This window comes from Camelus dromedarius, chromosome 19, assembly GCF_036321535.1.
Source record: "Camelus dromedarius isolate mCamDro1 chromosome 19, mCamDro1.pat, whole genome shotgun sequence".
In the NCBI taxonomy this organism is placed as follows: Eukaryota; Metazoa; Chordata; class Mammalia; order Artiodactyla; family Camelidae; genus Camelus; species Camelus dromedarius.
In genome coordinates, this window is record NC_087454.1 from 4,288,343 (window position 1) to 4,314,558 (window position 26,216).

At 42.5% G+C, this 26,216-nt stretch overlaps 1 protein-coding gene across 5 annotated transcripts in view; it reads right to left on the reverse strand.

Annotated features, from left to right (window-relative positions):
* SSR1 (signal sequence receptor subunit 1) overlaps positions 1-25,150 on the reverse strand; it is a 36,859-nt gene extending 11,709 nt beyond the window's left edge. For 3 of the 5 annotated variants that reach the window (XR_010376802.1, XM_064476172.1, XM_031435234.2), the window contains exons 1-8: positions 24,969-25,149; positions 22,376-22,488; positions 18,584-18,671; positions 17,067-17,329; positions 15,458-15,534; positions 14,603-14,681; positions 12,970-13,063; positions 7,977-8,040 (exon numbers count right to left, since the gene is read on the reverse strand). Coding sequence is in view for 4 of the 5 variants with exons in the window: in XM_064476172.1 (XP_064332242.1) it covers positions 7,977-8,040; positions 12,970-13,063; positions 14,603-14,681; positions 15,458-15,534; positions 17,067-17,329; positions 18,584-18,671; positions 22,376-22,488; positions 24,969-25,047 (857 nt within the window). In the remaining variant the exon portion in view is untranslated. Of the gene's footprint in view, positions 1-598; positions 8,041-12,163; positions 12,712-12,969; positions 13,064-14,602; positions 14,682-15,457; positions 15,535-17,066; positions 17,330-18,583; positions 18,672-22,375; positions 22,489-24,968 lie in introns of those variants that run through there. The other 2 variants (XM_031435235.2, XM_064476173.1) reach the window with 2 other exon arrangements.
* Positions 25,151-26,216: the final 1,066 nt, after the last annotated feature.

The window sequence follows — 26,216 nt, forward strand, 5'->3', positions numbered from 1 at the left end:
TACAGTGCAAAAGGGGGTGACAGGCAACTTCAGACAGTGGAGAGGGCGCGAAGACTCAGGGTGGTGTGAGGCACTGCGTGCGGGGATGCCCTGGATGAGGGACGCTGGTCGGGGAAGGCTGACCGGCAGGGGCCGTTGTGGGGGTGAGCCCAGCAGAGGGAGTCCTGCCGAGGCCCAAGAGGGGAGGGTGGGAGGAGAGGCAGGTGAGGAGCAGGTCATCTGGGGGTGATGGTGGGTCTCTGGGTCGGCCTACATGCAGCTGGAGGCAGAGGAGGGTTTCCAGCGGGCCGGGCTGGGCAGGGCTGGAGCCACAGGCTGCGTGGGCGCCAAGACTGGTGGGGTGGGGGGGGGGAAGCACTGAGCGCAGAGCCTGGCACAGGCCCCGATGCAGGTGGTTTATTAATTTAAAGACCTAACAGACTAGAAGCCAGCTGGGGTTCCTTTCAAGGATTTTCTGCCAGTAATCTATCTTGATTTTCTCTGAATGTGTAAAGTGACAAAAACATCTCACTTTTTAAATGGGCTCACTTTCTGTACCGGCTGCAGCGAAGCTGCCCACGACCACTGTGACTGTTACACTCATCGTAGGAGGCTCAGATAAATTGAACATTTATATTTATTTCTTCCATTATAAAATATAAGCACATTACATTTTGAAAAGAAGAAGAAAATCCACCACCCTACCACAAAAATGGCTTTAACATTTTGTGTATTTCTTTTCGGACTTGGGAATAATCTGAACTTTAAGGAATACTGAGTGTTTCAAGCACTGTCGAGAAGAAATTAAAACGCTGATTCTTACTGCCCTAGTATTTTTTGATTCACTTCCTTTCAGCAGAAAGGACTGAAACATCACATAGTTACAAAGACTAAATCTCCAAAGTGTGCACCACCTCTAATCAGAAGCTACTTTTTCTACAATGAACATGTTAATGCAGCTCTACTGTTTACAGCGAGATCCTGGACAGAAGGAAGCGCTAGGCACTGACTCACTGACATACTGATGAAGTTAAACCAAAAATGCATCTCTGCTTGCTTAAAAATGTTTAAGTGTCTAAATACTGGGAACCAAAAATCTTGGGAGGGAGGTGCCTTTGACCATCATTTGAAAAGTCAAACAGCTGACAGCCAGACAGCACGTGTGGAACGCACCTTAAGCCATCTTCATTCTGAAACCAGACTTTGTTACTTGAAACGTCTGCATTGCATATGCTGAAAATGTGCGAAGCCTTTTACAAGTTCCCGGGGGAAGTTAAGAGCAAGATTGTAGTTTTCTTTTTTGCTTATTATTTTTAGATGCACTCTATGCTTCTCAAAGACCTCCACCCCCAGCAGGGAAGTGCGCTGGCACTTTAGGAATCGTTTCACATTGCACACAAATACTTTCAAAATCGGCTTTAACTAGAGATGTGAGTAAAAGAGCTGCATCTGAGAGCACAGAGCACCAGCTAAGACGCACGTCTGACCGACGGGGACAACCAAGGAAAGGGAGCTCTTGGTTTACTAACCTGGAGAAACTGCCATTTCCAGATACTCACAGAGCGGGAACGTTTCTCCATTGTCTCATCTAGTCAGTCCTAAAGGTGGCTAGGCATTCTCAGACACAGTCACCAGATAAAACCCACACTGCAGAAGCACGTTTTATCCTAAACAGACCTGATTAAAATGCACTGCCAGAAACCACATTTCAAGTTAGCAAGCACCAGGATTCAAACAGCAAACCCAAGACCTGCAGTGAATTAGCAAATGTAAAAAAGTATTTTGAACCAGAGGTATTTTTGCCTGTACTGAACGGATTCAGATTTCTGAAAAGTTCTTAAAACTGTTAAGATTTTGAAATGGGGGGGAGAGAGCTGAAGTCTAATTTCGTTCCTTGCAGAGGTAAAATCTAAGCATGTATTGACTACGTGGGCCTCTGTGACGCTGGATAAACGGGCGTCTCGTTACTGAAGGACAGGAAGTCAGAGGGAGAGATTTAAGGAGAGAAGTAAGTGTGACTTGTTGGTCTGGGGTTACAATAAAAAATTAAGTGAAACTGAATCACCGGCCGTGAGAACGACACAGAACCGAGGCCGGTGTCCAGGGCGCAGGCGCGCAGGCGGGGGCTGGGGACAGAGCCCCGGAAGTGGCCAGGCGGCAGCGTTCGGTCCTAAGAGGATCCCTGGGGTTAGAATCTAAGTTGAAAGTTGGAAGACTGACGGCCCAATGAAGAAAAGGAAGCCGAGAGAGCACAGGGTGCAGCTGCAGGGCCACGCGCTGCGCAGGGCAGAGGGCGGGAGGGCCCCGGTACAGGCGGGCACGACACGCTGGGGCCGAGGTGCTGAGGACGCCGGGCAGGGGCCTGCATGCTCGTCTCCCGGGAACCAGGCGACCTGGTGACAGGACCCAAGCCTAGCTCTGAGCGCCCCGGGTGGGCGTCCGGGCACAGGAAAGCCCTCGCGGCAGACACGGCCGGCCGGGCCAGCAGCCGGGGCAGACCCTTAACCCCTAGTTCCTGAAACGACAGGGCTTCAGGGCCAACCCGACTCGTTCCCCGGAGGCATCCAGCTGCGCAGTCAAGATCCAGCACTCATCCCCTCCGTGGGCACAGAGTGCCACCAGCTTGTAGGGGCGGATTTTATAAAGACAGAATCAGTATTTAGCCCTGAAAAGGTCCCTCAGCCATGATGAGATGTAAAACGCAAGACCCGGGAGGACCCTCAGCTCCAACAATAAACTGCCCAGGGGTGGGAGGGGCGCCGCGGGCCTGCTCTGCTCTCGCGGGGCCTCTGAAGAGAGCCGCCTCCCAGAGCACTGACACGGGTGCCGTGACTCCCGGCCACCACCGCGTTGAAGCAGACGCAGCAGGGACCCGCCTCAGAGGAAGAAACATCAAGCAAATCTGAGCGCCGCGACCAGCGCGCAGGTGAGGATTCGGTGCGCACCTGTGAACCTCCTCCCCGCGACAGCTCTGGGCCAGGCGTGCGGCAGGGGTGCCTCTGGGCAGATGGACAGGGTTGTCCGGGGGCCAGGGGTGAGGATTAATGCGCATCTGTGTGGAAGAGCCCAGGGCAGATGCTTGACAGAACCCTACTCAACCCCGATCCCTGACTAGAACATCTCACACTCCTTTCTAAAATGCTTTTAGAACTTGAACACCTATTTTGACAACTGTGATTAAAGTGGGTGACCAGACGGCTGGATTTCTGCAAAAATGCAAGGCCAACAATCTCTGGGTGGCTCATGGCCTGAGGGTTTAAGGAACTGAGAGGAGTCTCAAAACTCTTCTGAATAGCCCTGGCGTCACGGGGACACGTCCAGCCTCTCCAAGTTTCTGGAAAAGGTGATTCTGGACTGGGATGCAGGTCCTTGCAGACCTAGTACGAGCACAGACACCCCTTGGCAGCCCTAGTCCTCGGGTTCATCATTAAATCCACAGAGCCAGCCGCCTTCCACGCCCACCTTAATTAAGGCTTTTTAATTAGGAAGCACTTTAACTTTTTTGTTCAGTAGATTTTACCTATGGCTCCACACTGAAGTCCAGCAGGTGGCAGCCACACCCTCTCTCGTACGCGTCCTGGGGTGCCGTTAGCAGGCGCTGCTCAGTCGCTCACATGGCCCCCTGGGGGCCAGGCCACGTTCTAGGCACCTGCCACCCCAGGAGGCAGGCTCCCCAAGCTGAGGCCCAGTGCCTCCAACTAAGAAGGGGGAGCTGGGATTTGAACCCAGGCAGTCTGACGCGAGTCCATTCCACACCTTAGTCCCTTTCCTTTAGCCAAGTAAGCTAGATTCCAGGGAAGAACCACTTAGTAACATTGTACTAGGCAGAGGTACCTATCACACAGTCTGGGACTGGCACGTCAAGTATTTTTCAATTTAAAAAGAACCAACCGGGAGTCCAGAGATGAGCTGCCTTCTCCAGGTCACTGCTGGTCAGCGGCCAGGCTGACTGCAGCCTGGCCCCAGGCTTCCCGCACGCCACCCCCATCTCTGTTCAACCTCACAGGGCTGCCAGTGCCCCTGGGTGACCAGCGGACCACCTCTGAGCAATGAAAACCTGCCCACGTCGTCTTGTCTTCTTTAAACCCCCGTGACAGGTTTCCACGCCACGACTGTAAAGGAGGCCAGCAGGATACAGAGCCCGCACCCGGGCAGAGGGACGGCCACGCCAAGGGGGCCCGTCGTCACAGGTATGTTAACAGAGTCTGCACGAGGGACAGCGGGGGAGCAAGGCCTAGTCAGGTCACCTGCAGCTGTGATCTGCGGACCTGAAATAAGGCCTGTCCTTCATGTGTTCTCTGGGTGACCCCAGACTTTCTTTTTAGTGCTCCATTGTGCCTCTTGAGGGAAGTTCCTACTTGAACAGAAAGACCCCAGCCCCCACCCTGTCTGGCTAAATGACCCAGGAACAGAGAGGCTTTAGTCTCACCTCTAACACGAAGCTGAATCTTACAATCCTTGAAAATCCAATCAAACTAGAAAGTCTACCTTGAAGAAAATGGTTTTAAAGGCCATGATTTTGAAATAAATAACTACGAGGTTAAATGTGAACTTGCCAGTTGCTGGATTCTGGAAAATCAACTATTTGTAAGCTTTGTAAACCAAACGCTTGGTTTTGCAGTTCCCTCTTAAACACGGTGCAGAAGAGAGAACAGGGGAGTTTTCGAGTAAGACAGGTGTGAATCCACACTTAACGTACAGCCTCGCACAAGCTGCTTCAACTCGGGAGCTGCTGCTTTTTTCCCCGCGTATAAACGAGAACAGTGTCACCTCCTGCCAGTGGGCTGTTGTGAAGGCTTGTGAGACAGGAAAGGCCCAGCACAGCACAGCGCGTGGCAGACGCTTAGCAAATGAATTGTTTTCCTCCTGCCTTAAGATGCAGCTCAACGGCATCCAGACCTTAAGGGTCGTATTCCTGTGTGATGCCGAAGTCTAAAAGAAAAACTCCAAAACTTCAGACACTTAACTACAGTAAAATCCAGGCTTTTGTGTAAAGGAAAAACGATAAAATCCTAAGAGTCCTAAAGAAATTTAGATGTTTACAAGCCAGTTCCCAGTTCTGCTCCTCCCTCCTGTCACCTTCTAAGGACGATGGGCTCAGGGACATGTGAGCTGGACAGCAGGCCCTGCGCTCCACTCACACCGACACCAGGGTTCTGTGCGTGTGTGACGCTGCTCGTCACCGAGCTGCGGGTGCTGGTTCAAAGAAAAATAGGATTTTACTCAACTAGAGCAAATTTACTAATTTTATAGCTATAAATGATGCTGTCCCAAACTGTGATAAATTACTTCAAGTGTATCTGGAAATGTCTTTAAATTCATGGGTATCACTTATCAAAATCTTGTAGGAATGATGGTATTGCCAAGTTTCAGGGTTTAAAAAAAGTACATTATTTAAATGTGCTAATAACCAAATAAATGTTCTTCACACCAAGGGCGTGGATGTGACAGTATCACAGGGGATGCGCGCTGTACAGCAGCCTCACGTTTTAGCACATTTATCTATTCCTCTAGCTCCAAAATGACACAAGTCATTGGAGAAAGATTTCAGTGTCAAGCCACCACCATCTGCTGCTTCCCAGCAGAGCTAAAACAATTTCAGGCTGATGCACTGCAAACACACCTTTGCAGTGGCTTTTAAATTTGTTTTTTAAGATCTAAATTTGACTTTTCAAAGTCACTATTTTCTGAAGCTTATTTAAAATTAAAAACTTCGCTAAAGTCAAGCCACAGCCCCCGCCTTCCAACGTGTTCTTTCCTCAGGCTTCTCCTTGGAAGTCCCAGGTCCCTCCCACCCAAGGGGGCAGGCAGAGTCTTACAAGTCACCTCCTACGTGAGGCCATGGAATGAATGATGCGGCTGCACAACCAAGGTGAGATCCATGCTTTATGAACACGCCATCTCTCACGTCCCCAGGACAGGCTTGATACACAAGTTTTTCAGCTCATTTTACAGACTCTGGAACCAAGTTGTTCAAAAGGTGAATTCTGAAACCATGGTTGGTGTAGCAAATTAATATATCAAAACAAAAACTTCATCCATATATTTACATTTAAAAAAGACATTTAAAAAACAGGCTACTTATTAAGTGTGCTTGAACAAACCATGTGTGGAATTGAATTCCATTCATTATGGAGTTAGTTTCTGCTAACACTGACACTACAGAGACCTCGGCCTCCGAGGACCGAGGCGTTTAAGTGTTCCCAACCTATGCTAAAAAATAGAACACAGTAAGCACTACCGTGAAGCTCAGAAGTGGGCGGGCTAGTACCCGGCGTGGCCTCGCACCGCCTGCGGGCCACCAGGAATTCGGAAACGCTCCACGGAGGTCACTGAACTTCTGTAGTCACACCTCACTTCACTAGGTCCTATACTTTCACAGACTTGGACGTTCACAACAGTGTTCTGAAATCCATTCCTTGAGAAGGTGGAGGGTCTCCTACGTTACATCAAACAAAAACTCATGCAGTTTCCGAGAGCTCACAGAGCTTTTTCAAAATAAACTACTGATCATCCAGCCTAATTAAAAACTCAACACTTGACATGACAGGTGCAGGAAGTGTACAGCTCAGCACTGCCAATATAGTTCACTCGACACCTCAGCCCCTACTTGCAAAGCAATTAACAGCTATACAGTAACTTCTGTTTTATTGTCATTGGCTTTGGCTCAGATGTTTAAATACTTCAACAACCTGGAAAGATTTTTCATATGCGTGTTCTGTTTTTTTTTGTGTGGGCTTGGGTGCAGGTGGGGACTATAATAAAGGGGGGTCAGTTCATTATAATGAAGACATTATCAGTAATTAAACAGCCACTAAAATTTCACTTACCATTTCCGTACAAAATATACACGGGAGAATATGGCTTAGAGACAGAGGGGAAAAGCCTCTCATTTGTTCACACTATTTTACTGTTCCACCTATCCAGTCTGACAATAATGCCAAACTTAATTTACTACCTAGGGCAAAGGTAACTAAGAGGAATTTTATGAAGTCCAATTAATTTTGGTTCTGAGATCTTAAGTGCTTAAAAATTGGGAATTCTTCAGACCAAAAAAAAATTTTTTTACCAACAACCAAAATACCCAAAAGATCAGATAAAACATAACTGATTAACCATTAAAAATTCTCCAACTCTTTACTACATTAGGGTTAGTCGGAATTTTGCTTAGTCTGTAGACCAAGGCAACTTTTCTTAAGCAAGATGCTTCTAATATGATCTCTTAAAAAAAAAAAGCTCATCCCAGAGCTATCTCGGGTCAGAAATAGAACAATGGACACCAACTCCGTTTCTATAAATGTACCATTTCCCTTTTTTTTTTTTTAAAAAGAAAACAAGAGGGGTTGGTTTTATATATCAAAATCAGAATTTTCATGTTTCACAATCTTGGTACTAGAGATCCCCAAATTCCTTGCACTCATTTGGGAAGTTTTCTGAAGGTGCACATTACAGGAAACAGCAGCAAAGTACCAAAACAATTCTAGTGCTAAAAAGCAGCCACCCCTGCGCGTGCCTCGAGAATACTAGATGAAAGACAAACAGTGTGCTAATCTGTGCTAGCAGTCGGGACTTGAGCTAGTCTAAGGAAGAAACAATTGTTTTCTTTAATCAGTCCACGGCAGGACATCTGTAATCATCTTGGGCAAATACCAAGTTTTGGGGGAAAATGTCCAAAAGGAAGAGACAACAGCATTACAGTCGGTATTCTTAAGGCACGCTGCAGGGAGTCCAACAATGACTCTCGTAAGACCAACCGCTCGCATACATGCACACGCACACACACAGATTTTAATGGTTTAAAAAAACCAAATTTGTTACTTTAGAAAAATAAATGCAGTGCATTTTCAGCAATATTATCGCCACAGACTCTGCTCAGTCCACACACGGTAGTAGCTGCCGCCTATGGTGACACGGCTTCTCTGCACTAATTCCCATCAGGCCGAAAAACATTAGGGCAGGTTACGTAAAGACCGAATTGTTGCACAAAGAACATTTACTCATCAGATCCCACTGATCTCTTCTGTGCCCGTTTCCTGGGCAACCTTCTTGGTGAAGCTTTATCTGGAAGAAAAGAGAAAGTTTTAACTTGCCTGACTATTATATATGTGTTCAACAGAAACACTCTCCTTCAGCTTTACCCTTAAACTCAAAAAACGAACACACGTGCAAGACCAGGCCTCTTACCCAGCATAGGTTTCTTAACTAACCTTTCAAATAATCCTTCAAGAGGTAACTCAAAGTAAAACTTTATGCATTTGAAAGTTGCTGTAAGTCAACCTTAGAAGTTTTCATCACAAGAAAAAAATGTTTTGGTAACTCTGTATGGGGACAGACAGTAACTAGCTTTACTGTGGTAATCATTTCCCAGTGTCTACAAATATCCATCATGTTGTGCACCTGAAATTAACACAGCATTATATTATATGTCAATTAAAAAACCTATGCAATTAGGGCGATAAAAGATCTAATCTTCATCACTGTACTGTTGAAGCTACCATACAAAATCTTCTGGAATTCTACAATTTAGCATGTTTATATTTCTTTAGGGAGAACATTTAAAAATTTTATATTGCTTAGAAATTAAAGACTTAATATCTACAAATACAGCCAGGCAGTTTGTGTAATTTTTGGCAATTTCATAAATTCACCTGGAATGAGCAGCAGGTTAAAGGAGTTATCGATTCTATAAAAAGTGAAAGGCTGTCTTCTCTCTGACCACTTTGTCTTACTTTCTAGGAGCTCCTAACATAATAGGAAGATACGTCCTTGGTGGAATATGTTACAAACCATAATTATTTTTCCAGTTTAAAAACTAAAGTGAAAGGGCTGGAAAAGATGTTTTCACCAAAGTATGGGGTTTGTTTCATGAATGACGATACCAAAAAATTTGCCTGAAAGATCTTAATTTTTATTTTCCAAAATTATTAGATCACCATACCTAGATTTAAAAAACAGAAAGTAAATGTTTACCAAGAATATGTAGAACCTAAAAATTCTTTCTTAAAATCTGCTTAAGAGTTAATGACTGAAATATTAAGACTGAGTCTAAAAAATCACATGAAAACTGACCTCAGTGCTTTATTAAGTAGGTTAATAATGATGTGTTAAGAGGGTTCCATGTGCCTAAAACTGAGCACAGAAGCATTTTTCTGATGAAGACAGCCTACAACTTTCACCAAATTTTCAAAAAGGTTAGACTACAAATTACTGCCTTTTCTATTTCTGAATAATCTTCAAAAATAAACAATATGCTGAATATAGCCTTTTTCCAAAAACCACTTCAGAATCTCGTTGCTGTCTGTGTGGACACGGCTGTCACCAGGCCGATGTGAGGTGGGCATTACTGACTCCCAACAGCATCCCCCCCGCAGCAGGGCTTTAAATACAGGAGCACGTGGGAGCCTCGGAGGACCTGCAGCGCCTGCTCATTCACTACACGGGCTGCACCGCAGCAGTAAGACAGCCGATCAACTCTCCTTAACTATGAGTCCACAACCTTCACCACCCACCTGCCCAGCACATCACAAAATAAACCAGACAAATGAGACACTGAGTGAGAGAGCAACTTAAGAGTCATTCAGGTTTGGGGACAATGGCTCCAAATGCCTTAACAGCCTAGAAAGCGGCATTTTATTACAGCAGAGAACACTGTAACTGGTGTGTGTAACGATGCTTTTCAGCCATCAAAGGAAAACCACCCCCTCTTATCACTCCCTCCCCAAACCCTAAAAAACTTGGGGAAACCCCCCCCCCCGCCCACTAAAAAAAGACATTCAAGAAAGTCACCTGACTAAGCTGTAGTAAAACTCACGGCACCGCGTTCACTTCAGAGAACACGGAGCGCCAGCAAACGGCCACACCGGCCCCTCTCCCCTTCCTGGGGCCACGTCTCGCCTAGCCTCCTGCCTCACCTGCGGGACGTGCGACGCAGGTGACTCTCAGGCGGGCTGTTTTAAGTTAATAAGCTATGCCCCAGTTTTCTAACAAGTCCCTAAGCCAAACTGCACAGAAAACTTCATGCTTATAGCTTCTGACTAAGGTTTCCCTAGACAGGCATATCCCTAGTATTTAGCAAAAATCCTATAATTTTCTACTAAAATCAGCTAACCTAGCACTAACAGTTAAAAGACTTCAGGGAAGCTGAAGCACCCTACTCTGAAATGTAAGACACAGGAGGCAACTTCTCAGTCACGGCTCGAATTGTTGCAAACCACCCTCGTTCCTTTACACTCTGAGTGAGAATCACCCTCTGAGAGCTGCGAAAAATGAGAAAAAGCTCCTGCCGAACAGGCCCAGGCCTCCTGGACCTGCTGGTCCTCACACACCTGAGGAGGCTTCCACCATCTTCAACAGTTCTCCTGCTTTCTGTCCTCAAATATGCAAAGTCCATGTCCTATCTTTGAAAGAAATGGCTCTGGCTAAATTACCTTCAGTTTGGTTCAACCCCTTTACTCTAAAAAAACACGTCCTAAGACCATGGTTCTCAAAGTGCGATCTGGATCAGCAGCTTCAAAATCACTGAGAACACAGCTTTTAAGTTCACGTATAACAATGTCAGGGAGAAAGATACTCTGAAACCAACCCCTCAACCTACACGAGTTAATTCTGAGGCACCGCAGGGCCTACACTTCAACCCGATTCCGCCTGCTGCTTCACTGAATGCCAGCATGATGCGGGGAGGTCGTCCTTCCAGAGAAGGAGCATGTACAGCGCTGAGGCCCTGGGACCTGCACTGTGCGTCCCAGTGCCTCCACATCTTAATTTGCTTCTGCTCAACACACCTTTCACACGCTTACTGGACACACCCTTACGTGACAGTTTCATGGGCTCCTCACACTGGCCAGATCCAGCCCAAACTCAGCCCTCCCGGCACACGGGCACCCCCATCCTCCTAACGTTACTGGGTCATCCCGCTGCCTAAACTCAGTACTCTGACTCCCTCCTTTCCTAAAACAACCAGAAAGACACTGAGAGCCCAATTGGCTCCACTTCTAAAATGCCTTCTATTCCCTTTTATTCCCAGGCCTCAGCCCAGGCCCTGGTCATTTCTCGTTTTGTGGAAAATATCTAACTGCGGTCCCTGTGTCCAGGAGCTCCTGCTGGTCAGCCAGCCTCCACACAACTATGAATTTTTTTTTTAAAGATAACTTTATTATTTTTCTGCTTTAAAGTATCTGATAGCTGCCATTTACCTAGAAGGAAAGTCAGAAGTGCTGAGCAGAGCATGTAACACCTTAAAGACTCCTCACAGAACGCAAGAATCCGGCCAAATGTCCACCCCTTCTGGGAACGACTCCCTTCCTCTCCTGGATGGGGAAGGTCCCTCCCTGCGCCCTCACTAAAGCGCCTACCATACTGCACTTCTGTTTCCATAGACAGACAGAGTTCACTGAAAGTAATGATAACAACAATTCAACTTGCAAACCTGGAAATGACCTGAGCAGCCAATTCACAGAAAAAGAAATACTAAGTGGTCAATCAAGTATGTGTGAAGATGCCAGACCTCATTCTTAACCATAAATGAAAAATGAGATACTATTTTGTATCATTTTGACAAACTGAAACACTGATAATACTTGCGAATGACTAGCGAGAGGGGAGGAGAACAGGCAACATTGCACCTTCTTGAGAACATAAACTGGCACCATCTTTGGGAGGGAAATGGGACACTTTCCATAAAAATTAAAATGTACATGATCTTAGACATAACTATTCGGCTTTTAAAAAACTATCCCAGGTAGGGGAGTGGACAAAATAGGAACAGGGTGCCAAAAGGCACAAGCTTCCAGTTATAAAATAAGTTACAAGGATGTAACATACAGCATGGTGACTACAGTTAGCAACACTGTATGTATATCTGAAAGTTGCCAAAAGACTAGATCTTAAAAGTTCTCATCAAAAGAAAAATAAAATCTGTAACTGTGTGGATTAGTGTTGACTAGACAATGTGATGATCACATCACAATATATACAAATATCAAAACCATTCTGTTGTACATTCAAAATTAATGTTATGTCAATTATACCTCAATCAAAAAAGGAAATTATCCCATAAGTTTATATATAAGAATATTCAATACAGTTTTAATTTTAAGACCAAAAAGCTGGAAATAACAAACATCTTTCAGTGTAGAACAGGCTTAATCAATCATGACACACTTTATTAAAAAAAATGAGGTAAACATACAATTATCACAAAAAGCCAAGACAGAGAACTCAGGTTGCAGACCGGTGTGTGCCGCGTGATGCCGTCTGTGTAAACATGCACACAGAACAACAGACAGACATGCCAATGTCTGCACAGAAAACACTCAGAATAACACGGCAACACCAATTATTTATGGAAAATGGGATTAGTAGAGCCAGGAGGTCGTCTTAGTTTTTCACTACTTTTTTTGCCCTTCAATGAGACCATACTGCTTCAGTGTTTTGAAAAAGTCCATTTTCAACTGGAGGAAAAAAAAACCTACATTCTTCTATAAAGATTAACATTTAACCAACTGCATATATAATAAAACTGAAATATATGTTAGGTAAACTACTGGGCAGTATTGTAGGTTTATCCTTTCACATATGGTGGGCAGCTGGCAGTTAGTTTTTCTAATAGAGTGCTAGAGAACAGTCCCGTTACCCATTACACTTATTGTAAAGTAGTCACATGCTATACAAGAGCCCCCAGGACTGTATCAAACACCATAAAGAAATTAATCGCCTCACCTCTTCTACTCTGCACTGAAGCAACAGGAAAGAAAAGAGATAGGAAAAGGTTAGGAATACAGAGAATTCACACATTTGTATACAAACTGCAGATCTGGAAGCATTTCTAAGTTAAAGCACAGACATAGTACACAGTAAAATTTTAAAGCATTCTTTGCAAGTAATGAAAAGATAAGTGGTAATCAGCATTGACCAAGCATTTTTTGCTAAACCTAAGATATTTAATTTCCACTTAAGAGAAAAATTTTCTAGCCAGTTTGTAAGAGTACTTACTGATCTGATTCAAAGTTTCCTGAGGAATCCAGCTCATGTCAACATCATTCTGACTTGATGTACCCATCTCTACCTTCTGTATGGGTCTCTTGCGCTAAAAGAACATAAAACCATTATTTTAAAGGAGATCTGTTATACTGTTTACTATAATTTTAAAAAGACCTAACAGATTACCCATTTAAATATCTTAGTAGATAAACATGTACTCTTCTAATTCTAAAACATATTCCTCAAATATTTTTTAACTAGACAAGGAAAATCATGTCTACACCAATAAAGAATAATGAAGAATAAATCTTCACAATTATTTTCAGCCTCTAAAGACCTTTTCCTCTGCTATAAAGCTTCATCATACAATTGACAGATCAAGTAATAATTTGTTTATACAATGATTTTCGTTCCTTTTGGGAATCAAATATTAAAGAATAAATTTATTTCCACATTCAACAAAATTTGGGATAATTACTGAAATGTTGCATGCAGGCAGATTCCTGCATTGTTAGCTAAATATACTTAAGCAGTTGGTATAGATAAAACAAAACAAAAACATAAAATGTCATCTATGCTAACCACCTCAAAATTTGTTCCTTCAGTATTTGCAGCAAAACAGCTAGAAAGTAGGAAAGTTATTTAATTCCACTGTTTAGTCCTATTTTTGAAAAAAACCCAAAACAACCCACCTATTTACATAAGAAACAGAATATTAATTTTATAGTGCAAAAATTAGATTCTGAATACACAGAAATACAGCTGAAAAAATGGCTTATACCTAATACATAAATTTATAGCAAAAAGCTATTATAAAAATGAGGTAAAGAAAGTCATGAAAATTAGCATTTAAGCATAAGGTATTTCTCTTTTAAAGAGTAAGGATTTATTAATATCATTTACTGCTAATTTTATACAGATTTGACTACCTGACTCCCTGCTTCATGGAGATTAACCAAAATGTCTACCAACTGCTTAGGGTCTAGTGGATCCCAGTATATCTGGCGATTTTAAATCATGCTATACATTAAGAGGGTCAGTGTGGGTTATTTTGTTTTGGGGTTGTGGGGGGCAGGGGGAGGGCGGAGACGAGGACATGGCGGCAGAGTCAGCTGCCACGCTCAGAGACAGGAAGGCAGGATTAGAGCCGGCTTCAATGTTACCACTTACTAGTCTAACAAGGAAACAGAACTTTGACTGATAAAACCAATACAGCGAAATTCATTCTTTCTTTTTCAAATGAAGACTCATTTAAACGCTAATTAGGAATCAGCCTTATAGTAAAAAATATTACTGCTTACAGATAAAATAACATATCCATGAAAAAGTACAATAAACAGACGTATGAAATCTTATGTCTGAGTTTTAAAACTTTCAGCATAATTTAGAGTTACACTAATAATAAAAAAGTAAGGATCACTCTGGAGGATGTGGACAGAGGACACTAACTGCAAGTCTAAACAAACCCAAATCACACTCAAGGTCTCATCTTCAGGCTTTATTTTAAAAATGGACAACCAACCTGTGAACATACAAACCCACAGTGAGAGTAAGAAGCCATGAACAACGAGACGGTATTGTACGCAGAACTGTGACAGCTCCTGGAGCAGAGCTGTGGGGGCTGCTCGTCCACCTTCACACTTACCTTTCTCGATTCTAGGAGCTGATGAAGGCCAACAACCACCAAGAGCCCAAGGCCAGCCAGAAACATGTACATAAAGATTCTGATATAAAAAGGAGAAAATACAAACTGGTTTTAGTTCCTAAGAAATACCACAGCTTATTAAAACTATAACTGTGCTTTAACTCTTAAGAATTATGAGTTAACTCCAACTATAATCCTAACAAGATATAAGTTTTCCAAATAATTTGTGGAGAAAAGAATAAATTATTTTAAATTCAACTTAGATCCAGGTAGTAAAGTTTGGTAAGAAATCTACCTTTACTTTAAGAACAATTAGTCCAAAGGGAGAAAACGCAATCATATGATCTAAAATAAATGACTTTATAGTGTCATATTCAAAGGTCAGTTATATTAAAATAACTGCACTAGGTTTTGTCTTCCTTAAATATTAGATTTTGCACAACTTTATTTCAAAATGACTTTTCGTGAACTACATATCAGAACATAGTGCAAAATGAATCATCATTCACAAAGAACATGTTTTTTGAGATAAAACCTTCCAACTTTCTAATTTATGTTCTCAGTAGCAATTTTAGAGGTATACAACCTAGATGAGGCTACTACCAGCTTAAGAGGATGGGGTGGAAAACAATTTTAAAAAGGAAGAACAAAAAACCAACTTTCCTTTTAAAACAATTTTTTGTTAGTTTTGACTATCTTTCCTAACTTGGAACCATCAAAGTACAGATTTAAGTAGTCAGGATTTCACTCAATCTCCAGCCTGCTCCATTTTCACCATTAAAAAAATATGACAGAAGCAAGCCTTCTGGTCCCACCTTTTAAGATCAAGATCTACATACTGCAACTTTCACTTACGTCTCTCCGTCTAACCCATCTTCTCTCTCAATAATTGTAACTGTTTGATTGAAGACAGCATCTTGGAATACATTGCCCTGTTGAAAAAAAAAAATCCCAAAAATATGAAATGCATTGGGGAAAAAATGCACTGAAGAATGAAAGCTTACAAGATTTCTTAGAACTGTCACCTTATCTACAGCTTTCTCATCACTTGGGTCAGTAAGACTCAGCAGAGTCATGTAACTGCACTAGTGCAATGCCAGGGACTTAACATTATGTTACTTTCTCCTATAAAAGAAAAAATGGCTGCAAATTTTCATGTTCTACATTGACAATGGATTGGAACTCAGTTTATATTAGATAGGCTAAGGACTTTCAATGCCAAAACATTTTTCTGTGGTGGTCTCAAAATAATTTTGTCAGCTCAACACAATTTCAGTTTTCAAATACGTGAGTCACTTGGAAAAAACACAGATAGCTGTGTCCAGTGTTTTATGTGAAGCATCAAGGTAGCACTTTTTCAAAACTGTCACTACCAAATGCTAAACTGTGATAATTTAAGTTTTATTCCAGGCTCTTTCAATTACCATTCCTCTCACAGGCAATTCCAAGATGAAACAAACATTCAAAAAGGAACTGAAACTACATATGTGCTTGTTGGATTAAGTTTAATTCTGCTTGAAAACAAGATGAACTCTATAATCCTTCAAGCTACTTACTATAAAACTGAGAAAGTATAATAACGTTGCTTTGAAGATAAGAATGAAAAAAAACGTTCTCACCTTCCACTAAGTAGTTTTCAAAAAAAGGGAAAACTTAATGGCAGCATGAGAAATTTAACTCAAACATAAGGTAAATATGCTGACACCAGGGTATCAAAAAAAAGTTGAATAAGCTTCCAAGAGAGGATGGAATTTCCTTCTCTGAAGACTTTTTGAAAAGGGAATGGTTCAGATGTGCTCTCATCTGAAGGGGGATGTAATGGCTGGCAGCTAGAGGTCAACCCCCAGCAATGAGATTCGCCGGGCTTCTCTCATTGATTCATTCCTTCCTTTGGTGCACAAATACTATAGACAGCAAAATGTCATGAGAAAGACAACAGAGCTTATCTATGGCCATTTGGTTCTTATAAACCATAAGCCTTACTAATATCCTAAAAATCTTTGGTTATATTTTTATTTACGAGTATATAAAATGATAGAAAAAGTCTTTAATACTTAACGACAGAAGCCGTAAAATGGGCAAAATGCAAGCAACAAAAGGAGGTAAAAAAATTATTCAACATCTGTTAACATCTGGATAAGCAGCAAATCCCGCTGTGTGGCTTACTGTTCCTTTTCCGTCAGGGCCCAGCTGAGTCACTTCCACTCTCATCGCCCTACACTCACCTCTAGGAGGTACCGCTTTCACGCTGTGATGCTGTTTGCATCCAGCTGCCCCAGCGCCTCACAGAGCTGAAGGCGGGAATGTGCATTTTATCTTTGCCTCCCCACTGCCTATCAGTTTCAACCACAAAAAAGGCACTTGAATGAATAAACAGAATATTCATTAAACAATGTCAACTATCCTCATCCATCCCTAACTTAAAAAAAGAAGAAGAAAAAGAAGACAGTTTAGAGGGGCTTACATTCAGATCTTTGTAGTTCAGATTGATGACCAGACCAAAGGGCCGTCCGCCCATGGGCTCTGCAGGGATGAAAGAGTACTCAAAAGTGGCCTGTCTCTGGGGCGGCACTACAGTGTTCAGAGGAAGAGCTGTGAAATTCTGGATGTAAAACTGGTAGTCCTGAGGGTATCGAAATGAGGCGTCCAGAGATTCAACAATAAAATCTTCTGTACCCTTGTTTGTAAAGCCTACCAGGAACTTCACAATGTTATTTGCTGGAAAATCTAAGAAACCAAAAAAGAGACAGGAAGATTAGAAACATTCAAAGGGTACAAAATAAGCAGACATTACAAACAGATTTTTGTAACATACAGATTTCCTGCTATATACAGACCTGGCTTCAGAACCCTTTTCAGTAGAGCACTCCAGACATCCGCTAACTGGCAACTCACTAGCCTGCACATCAGCTGAAACCTGTGTCTGTACACCAGCATTCCAGCTCAAGAGCTGAGCTGAGCATCTCAACTGCAGACCAGATCACTTCCAAGCTACATGTCTAAGAAGGAGCTGTGTGCTTTCAGCAGTAAGATTTTCTTGCAGTGGGGCTACAGGACTTGATGGAGTCACCTTCACCTCCAATTCAGTGCCTGCTATCTGTGCAGACAGTGGAGGAAGAATGGCAACGTCTAAGAGGCTCACCTGAAAGGTGCAGTATCTGTTTGAACATAAAAAAGCGAATCGAGCTTTAAGCAATGAGTCAAAATGCAAATCTGAATAAGACCCAAGTAGGCAGCTACAAAAAAAAAAGGAAAAAAAATCCTCTTAATGAAAATATACTCTCTGTAGGTACACAGTTGGAAAGTACATGGGAATAAAACAGAAAACTTGAGAAGACCAAGAAAATGAATAACTTCCAATAATAAGCCTTCGATGATCATCCTGTGGTCTACAGAGCGGTTCTATCTACTACAGCACAAGCTCTGGGGTCAAACAGATCTGGGTCTGAATCCTGTGTCCACACTGCGTGAGTAACCTGGACACACCCTGGCCCCTCTAAACCTCAGTTTAACAACAGTAACTCTTCTCTCAGGGGTCCTGTTAGGACTGAATAATGCAAGCAAAACAGTGAAAACAGTGCCTGCCACAGCACTCAGTAAATCCAAGCCTTTAGTCCATTTTCTTTTAATGCAACGGAGGCTCTAATCAAGGCCTAACTGTAAAGATTTAATATTTCACTAATGTTTACACCCAAAATATGAATGCTGTTATACTACAGCAGTTTGAAAACAGTTTAAAAACAGTATCCTTCAAAGGGACATTCAATTTCTAGTTAGAGAGGACAGTATTTTTTCCCCTTAGTTTTACAGATACGAGCATTCACACACAGAAGAGGGTTTCCGCCGCCATGTGTCTGCACTATGCTCATAATGGAAACTTGTAAAACAGTAAAATCTTAATCATTATTAACACTTCCTCTAAAAGCAAGCCTGTCATTTTTAAAATTCCCATATCTGAGTGAAAACCAACAATTCTCTCACCTTCTCCTTTCACAAACAGGATGGTTGTATCTGCACTCGGTGAGGCTTCGGGTTCCCCAGATACATCTTCTTCCTCTTTATCTTCAACCTAAGAAAAACATGAAAAAGATTACTATGAGGGAAAAACACATCATTTAAGAATAATGACTTCACTAGATTTGGGACAAAATACACTGCTTCCCCAACACTGCGTTGGGACCAAGAGTGGAATGAATTTCACTGTATCTCATCAGTTAAAATACAACTTCGATAGCAGCGTATCTCACACAGAAACGTGCAGAGTGATCCCCCGGCGCCCCTGCAGCCATGATTCAGGCCTCGGAAGCCCGAGATTCTCCATTTCTAACAAGCACCCAGGAAAAGCCAACGACGCTGGTACTCAGACCACACTTTGCAATGCAAGGTTCTGAGTGTGGGTTGGTAAATTTTCAGTAACGTTTGAAAAAGAGTTTAAAAACAGTATCTTTCAAAGGGACATTTAATTTCTAGTTAAAATAGATTTTATTTTTCCCCCTTAGTTTAAATCCCAGGAATACTATCCTCCAGGAAGAGAGAAAGTCCCATACTCAGTCTTTGCTGACATCCCTGAAGAAACAAGGCCTGGAAGGTGGTGCCGGCCTGAGGACTCAGACAAAATGCTTTGTTTTGGGAACCACGAGGCCCCTGCTGTGATTAGTGACCTGCGGCGGCAGCATGAAAGCGTCCAGAGACAGCAGGCAGAGGCCTGGGCATGGCTGGCCCGCAGCCACGCATTGCCCCCCATCTAGGGCCTGGGTATCCCCGAAAAGATTTTCCATCCCGATTAACAAAAGAATTTCCCTGTGAGAAGTCTTCACACAACTTGGAAGAAATGGTTTTCAAAAAAAAAACCGCGACCAGGGAGAACTGGGGAGATGTCCTGTAACTCAGGGAGACTTGCACAACTTGCAACGTTTACTGTTAATCATTGACCTGCATGCTTAAAATGAGCAAATATCAAGTGTAAATTATATTTCAATAACATTGTTAAAACATGTCAACAAATTTTAATTAAAAAATTTAAACCCCAGTGCAGTATTTCTCCAGGCATCAATAAGAATTACAGATATTCAAATATTTGAAGTGTCCAGGCCCTTAATAAATGGAGATGTTGAAGGGCACCACTGCTTACTGCCATTTTATTTTTCATTTAAGTAAATATTCTCTCCCAACACACAGACCTCTCAAGAGCAAAGACTGTCTTATAGTTAAAAAATTCCACATGCAGCTCATATGCTTAAGAGAAGGCACTCAAATCATTTGTTCGATGACTGTGCAACTGTATTACAAGTTACATTTTAAGCATCTTTAATGATACATATTTTCAGTATCTTTAGTAATACCTTCATCTAGTAACAGTGAGTTTCTACTTTTGGGAAAACAGACCCACGAGTAGGAAAACAGACCCACGAGTAGGAAAACAGACCGGAGTCAGGAAGGTAAGAACCATAAGCCGTAAGAATAAGGAAAAAAGGATATATTTGAGAAACAGTTAAGAGAAATCATCCCTAAGATTTGATCAGTAGGTTGTGGAATAAAAAAGAAATGTAAGCAACAGGGTAAAAGCTTGAAGCATGGAGACATATCAATAAAGGAAATAATTCATGGAGGTAAGCTGGGTGGGAAATGCTGCGTTCTGTTTTGGACGTTTAAGATTTGAGGTACTTATGGAACCTCCAGATGTGCTGTCCTGCAAAGAGCTGGAAGCAGAGGTACGGAGCTCAGTAAGGCAGGGGGCTAGAAACGAGATCTGGAAGTCATCTATATAAGATGGCTGTGGTTAAAACCACAGGTTTTATCCACAGAAAGAGAGAGAGAGAAGGTAGTAGAAACCAGGCAGCAGCCACTGGAACAGAGAAAACCGAGGAATGTGGGGGGGTGCGCGACGGAAGGCAACACGAGGGGAATCAAGGAAGGGGTACTCGGCAGATGCTAAAGAGGGCACACAGGATAACAACGGAAGACAGGCCAGGAATTCTGCAATCAGATCACTGGTGACTTAGCAAGAACAGTTTCACCAGATACATGGGACCAGACTAACCACAGTTAGAGAACAAATGTGAAATGAGCAGAAGAGAAAGCTGCACAGTTTACTCTTTCAAGGAGTGTGCTGGTAAAGAAAAGAAAATGTGTAGCAACTTAAGGTGGAGGAACACAAAGCAGAGGATGTGAAGGCATTTGTAGTTTTAGACAACCAAGTCACTGAGAAGACTCAATGCTTCAAGCTACAGAAAGAAAGAGGGTAATTAACAAGATCCCACAGGACGAGGTGAGGAGAAGGTGGCATGGCCAGCCTTAGAAGAAAGACAACTCACTGTTAAACAAGAGATGTAGAAAAGATGGGTGAATAATACATTTAAAAGTAGATGGCAGAAAATCTGTTAAGAGTTCACACCTGATGGTCTCCACTTCCGACATCGATGGCAATGTTGTTGCTAAGACTTCACAGAGAGAACTGATTTTGGAGTTTAAAAGTGGTTAAACAGTACGGAGATTTCTTAAAAAACTAAAAATAGACTTACCGTATGATCCAGCAAGCCCACTCCTGGGCATATACCCAGAGAAAAATAAACTTCAAAAAGACACAGGCACTCCAATGTTCACAGCAACACTATTTACAATAGCCAAGACATGGAAACAACCCAAATGTCCATCAACAGATGACTGGATAAAGAAAATGTGGTATATACATATATAATGGAATACTACCCAGCCATAAAAATAAAATAATGCTATTTGGAGCAACATGGATGGACCTGGAGATCGTCATACTAAGTAAGCCAGAAAGAGAAAGAAAAATGCCATATCACTTATATGAATAATCTTTCTTTAAAAAAGGGACACAAATGAACTACTTATTATTTATAACGTAGATGACTGATTTCTTAAATATGTGTAAGCACATTTCACGGTCCTTTATGATTGGACTACTCCATTCTGTTGATTCTTATTTTGCGGTTGGCTTTATTCTTTCGGTAACTATGTAAGTTTAAAAAGCTAAAGCCCTAAACTATTCTCAGAAACAATGAACAGTACATATATGTAAATTAAAAAAAATATGAACAGCATGTTGTATATATGTGTTTACACGCAATATATTGTATGTCAGTCAAATTGTAACAATTCTAATAAAACTGAAAAAAAAAAAGTGGCTAAACAAAAATCCTGTGTAGGATAAATTACAGTAGTCCAAGAGAGAAAAATAAAATTCACTAGAAGCATGCTGCAACGATCCTAACTCTAGCATAGTATTTTACTGTCATACTATAATTTTACAGTAAAAGTTTCAGAGCTGGACAACTTCTAAGAGATCTTCTTTAAGCCCCTTCTTTTCTCAGGACGTGTCTTATGTATTTATTATTGTCTGCTCCTCACTCCTTGCCACCAAAATACATACACGCTGCCCCAAGAACATGAGAGAGCAGAGAGACTATCTGGTTTCTTAGGAAATTAAGACCCAGAGAGGTAAGTTACCCAAGGTCAGAAAGTTTAGTATGTATCCCAAATCCATCAGCAAGTGATCCAGTGGTCCCGCCATTTTACCCTCACAGACTCATGCTGACATAATTTTGGATTGTTATCTGTTTCACGTCTCCTTCCTTGTGCTAAGAAAATACTTACAATCCATCCTCAGTGACTGGCCCTATTCTCCCAATTTCAATCCACTTTGATCCCATTAATAAACCTCTAAAAGCAAGAATCTTAATACCAAATTTGTCTATAAAAGGGATAAACCCTATTATATACACATATTAAACCGAGTGCAGCACTAACCAAATCTGTGGGCTCGTCTTCTTCTACCTCTGCCTCATCGTCTTCATCTTCAATTACAGAATCTTCCACTGTTTCTTCATCTTCCGTAAGATCTTGAGCCGCTGCTAATGAGCCTAATGATAAAATACGAAACAAGCAGTTAACCTTTACCCTGGGATATCAATGTTTTTAAATCTCAGGTATAGGCAATGAAAATTTTCCCTCAGAATAACTGAACCTCCCAGTTCACTTGAATGATGCCAAATTACAATACATCTAAGAACATTCATGCGATTTTATCTTACTGGTAATCTTACCAACTGCATGTTAGTTTTAATGAGGAATGCTGTTTAATTTTAAAAAATGTCTAAGAGTTGGAAAAATGAACTGCTAAAACTAAAGATGCCCTAAAGCCCAAATAAAGAATTCAAGCAATTTTGTTAAGCAAATTAAGGAAAGATCGTCTTAAAAGGAAGAAACTCCAAAAGCTACCCTGTCATTAACCATAAAAAAATGAAAAAATTCTAAAGGAAAACAGTGACCCAAATACTTAGACAAGAAACACCGTTAAAAGTGCTGACTACAGCTCAAAACCCTTAGTACTGGACAGCACGTAATTCCAAGGAACAAATATCTCTACGACATCCATGGTGAAAACCGGCTCACATAAAACACACTTGGTTTAGTAAAAACTGTACTGGTAACTTCAGGGTTGACAGCAGAGAAAGCATGGGTTTACTTTTGCATACAGTTTCAAACATGTTTTAAGACATTTTTTATTTCCCCTACACTCAATTTCTAAGTAAAAGTTAAGCATAACTCTAATGCCAAGAAATTATAAACTATAATTTTATAAGCAAAAGTACTCTAGATAAGTCATATTAAATCTATTTCAGGCCAGACCCTCAAGAGAAATATCAAAGTACTAGTAACTCTCCCAACGTTTCTCAGAAAGAATGATGATGTGGCAATTCAGTAGAGAAAAAAATATGGGAAAGGAAGCATGTGCACATGCCAGAATACCCAGGAGAAACAATATATACTAAGAACTACTCATTTGAAGTCTTTTCCACTGCATGTTAAGATTTATGCAAAATACTAAAGAACATTTAACCACATTTCATGAACCGAGAAACAGCGTCTACTGCTTGCTGAACAAAAAGACTAAAACAGTGCATTCATAACTTACAAGTCATTTTCTAAAAAAAAAAAAAACTGACATATAATTTAAAGTTGTACTTAAATTTCAAGATTTCTCAATATTTACAACGGTTTCCACCCTGTTTATTTATTTTTATTCTTTTTTGTTCACCCTAAGTTTATTAAACAATTTGTTTTAATGCTAACCAGTAACAATTTTGTGCCTATAAGGTCTAACAGTTTGCTATTGGAAAAATTAAGAGAATCATCTTTTGAAAGATAGGTCATTCAGCACACACACAAAAATGTTCACAGAAATTCAGTTAAATTTAGATACTGAATTGATGTTTCTTAGTGTTCTAAAGCCTTTAAAAATATAGTTTAGATTTCAGACAAAAACGATTATCAAATATTCGTAAAGAAAGTGAAAACAAAGCAACTCCTAATTGAAAAGAATCCCTTTTTAAACTTGCAAGTGACTTAACAGTTTGGTTAATTCTCCCACTTGGTTTCCTATCCAGTATACAGAAGTCAGTCAGTGCACTCCTCTTCTTTTGAACTCACGGATACCTGTCACTCATTCATTTTGCTACACAGCTTACTTAAACTTACAGAATAAAAGGAATTCCAGCAATTATTTAGACTAAATTTCACGGAGGAAAAGTTCATGATAGAAGCGGGGCATGAAGCCAAGTGTCCACATTTTTAACGTTCTAAGTTACTTTCACACCAGGTTAACCGGCGGAAGGAATAAACCTACAGGAAAAAACGGAAAACTCCAAGTGGTTTATATTTTTTCAGGACAGTGCGATGCTTCCACAAAACAAAACAAAACAAAAAAAAAACAGTTACAAAAGAAAAGGGAGAGAAAAAGGAGGGCTCAAGTAACGGACACCCCCTGGGATTCTTTACCCAGCCGGGCAGTAGGGCTGGACAAGCAGGGGAGGATGGGGCGTTCGGGGAAAATCAAGACCCCCGGTGACGCTGGGCTCAGGGGCCATAAACCGGGAGGGGGCCACTAGAAAGGCCGCTTTGAGAGTCTAGGCGAGCAGACAACCAGGGTTTCCGCGAATGAATGAAGGAGGTCTCCCGGCGTGGAAGCTAAAGACACGTCAGCCCAGCGCCAGGGGGCGGGGGTGGAGCCGGCTGCCGGGAGCTCCAGGGGCCGCAGCGCGCTCGGGCGCAGCCGTGCCCCTGGCTCTCGCTGCCCTGCTCGCCCGCCGGCCGCCCGCCCCGGCCCCGGCTGCGGGCGCGGGGAGCCCGAGCCTCAGGCGGCCCCAAGCCAGATCGCGAGCCCCGACCCCGCGCTCGCGTGCAGGGGCCCCGCTGCGGGCCGGGGGCCGCGGGGACGAGGAGAAAGGTCGGCGGGGGGACGCCGGACCCGCGGGACGAAGGACCCCGGAGCCGCCGCCGCCCCCAGCTTCCTCCAACTCTCCCCCCGGCCGAGCCCCGTCACCCACTCCCCTCGCCTCACCTCCAGGGCCGCCTCGGAGCAGCAGCGTGGCGGGGAACACAAGCAGGAGGAGCAGAAGCAGGCGGGGAAGGAACCTCATGGCGCGACCGGTCCGACGTCCAGACCCCGTCCGCGAGGGCTCTCGGCAGCTCCGGCGGTAATGGCGTTACTCTTCATCCGGGCTCCGGGCGGCGAGGGGTGGGGCACGCACCACGCACGGCCGTCGCCACGCCCCCTCCCCGGCCGAGGAACTCCGCCAACGTGGCTGCTCCGCTGCGAGAACCGCGGGGAGCGCGACCGGCCCGGGAGTCACGTGGCCGGTTGCTAGGGCCCCTTAGATTCCCGCGAGAGTCCGCCTCCCGTCCTAGTCCCTGGCGGCAACCTGCGGTTTGGCGCTGGCCCCGCCCCCTTCCCTCCAATTAATTAGCGTCGTTAGTGGTTACTTTATTTAAATGACCATCCGCTTAGTGCCCTGCGCCATAAAGTCTCATACAATTTTAAATAATAGTGCTATAAATAACATGAACTGCCTGTATGTGGCACTGGAGAGCAAAAATATGTTTTGGGAGAAAAAGTGAAATAATGCCATTTGCAGCAGCATGGATGGACCTAGAGATGATCATATTAAGTAAGTCAGAGAAAGACAAATACGATATCATTTATACATACAATCTAAAAAAAATGATACAAATGAATTTATTTACTAAACAAAAACAGACATAGGAAACAAACTCTTGTTACTAAAGGGGGGAGGGGAGGAAGGATAAATTAGGAGTTTGGGATTAACAGACACACATTACTATATATAAAATAGATAAGCAACAAGGACCTACTCTATAGCACATGGAACTATATTCAATATCCTGTAATAGCCTAATGGAAAAGAATCTGAAAAAGAGTATATGTATGTATAACTGAATTACTTTGCTGTATACCAGAATCGAATACAAAATTGTAAACCAACTATATTTCAATGTAAAAAACTGGAATATATAATTTTTTTTTGAACAAGAAGCATTAAAAAGTACACAGTGGAAAATCCGGTCCTCTCTCTGCAGACACCCTCACGCACAGTTAAATAGGGACAGTTTTTAAATTCTGATCTGACAGTTTCAGAATTGTAAGTCACCTAGAACAGTGGCTGGAATAGAGTAAGCATTTTGGAAATACATAGTGGGGGCAGCAATGGCTGGACTGTTTCCTTCAGTTTCCTTTTCATCTAGTTGGACTTTGGGTCACTACCAATAATCCGGTGTGTCATGCAATTAC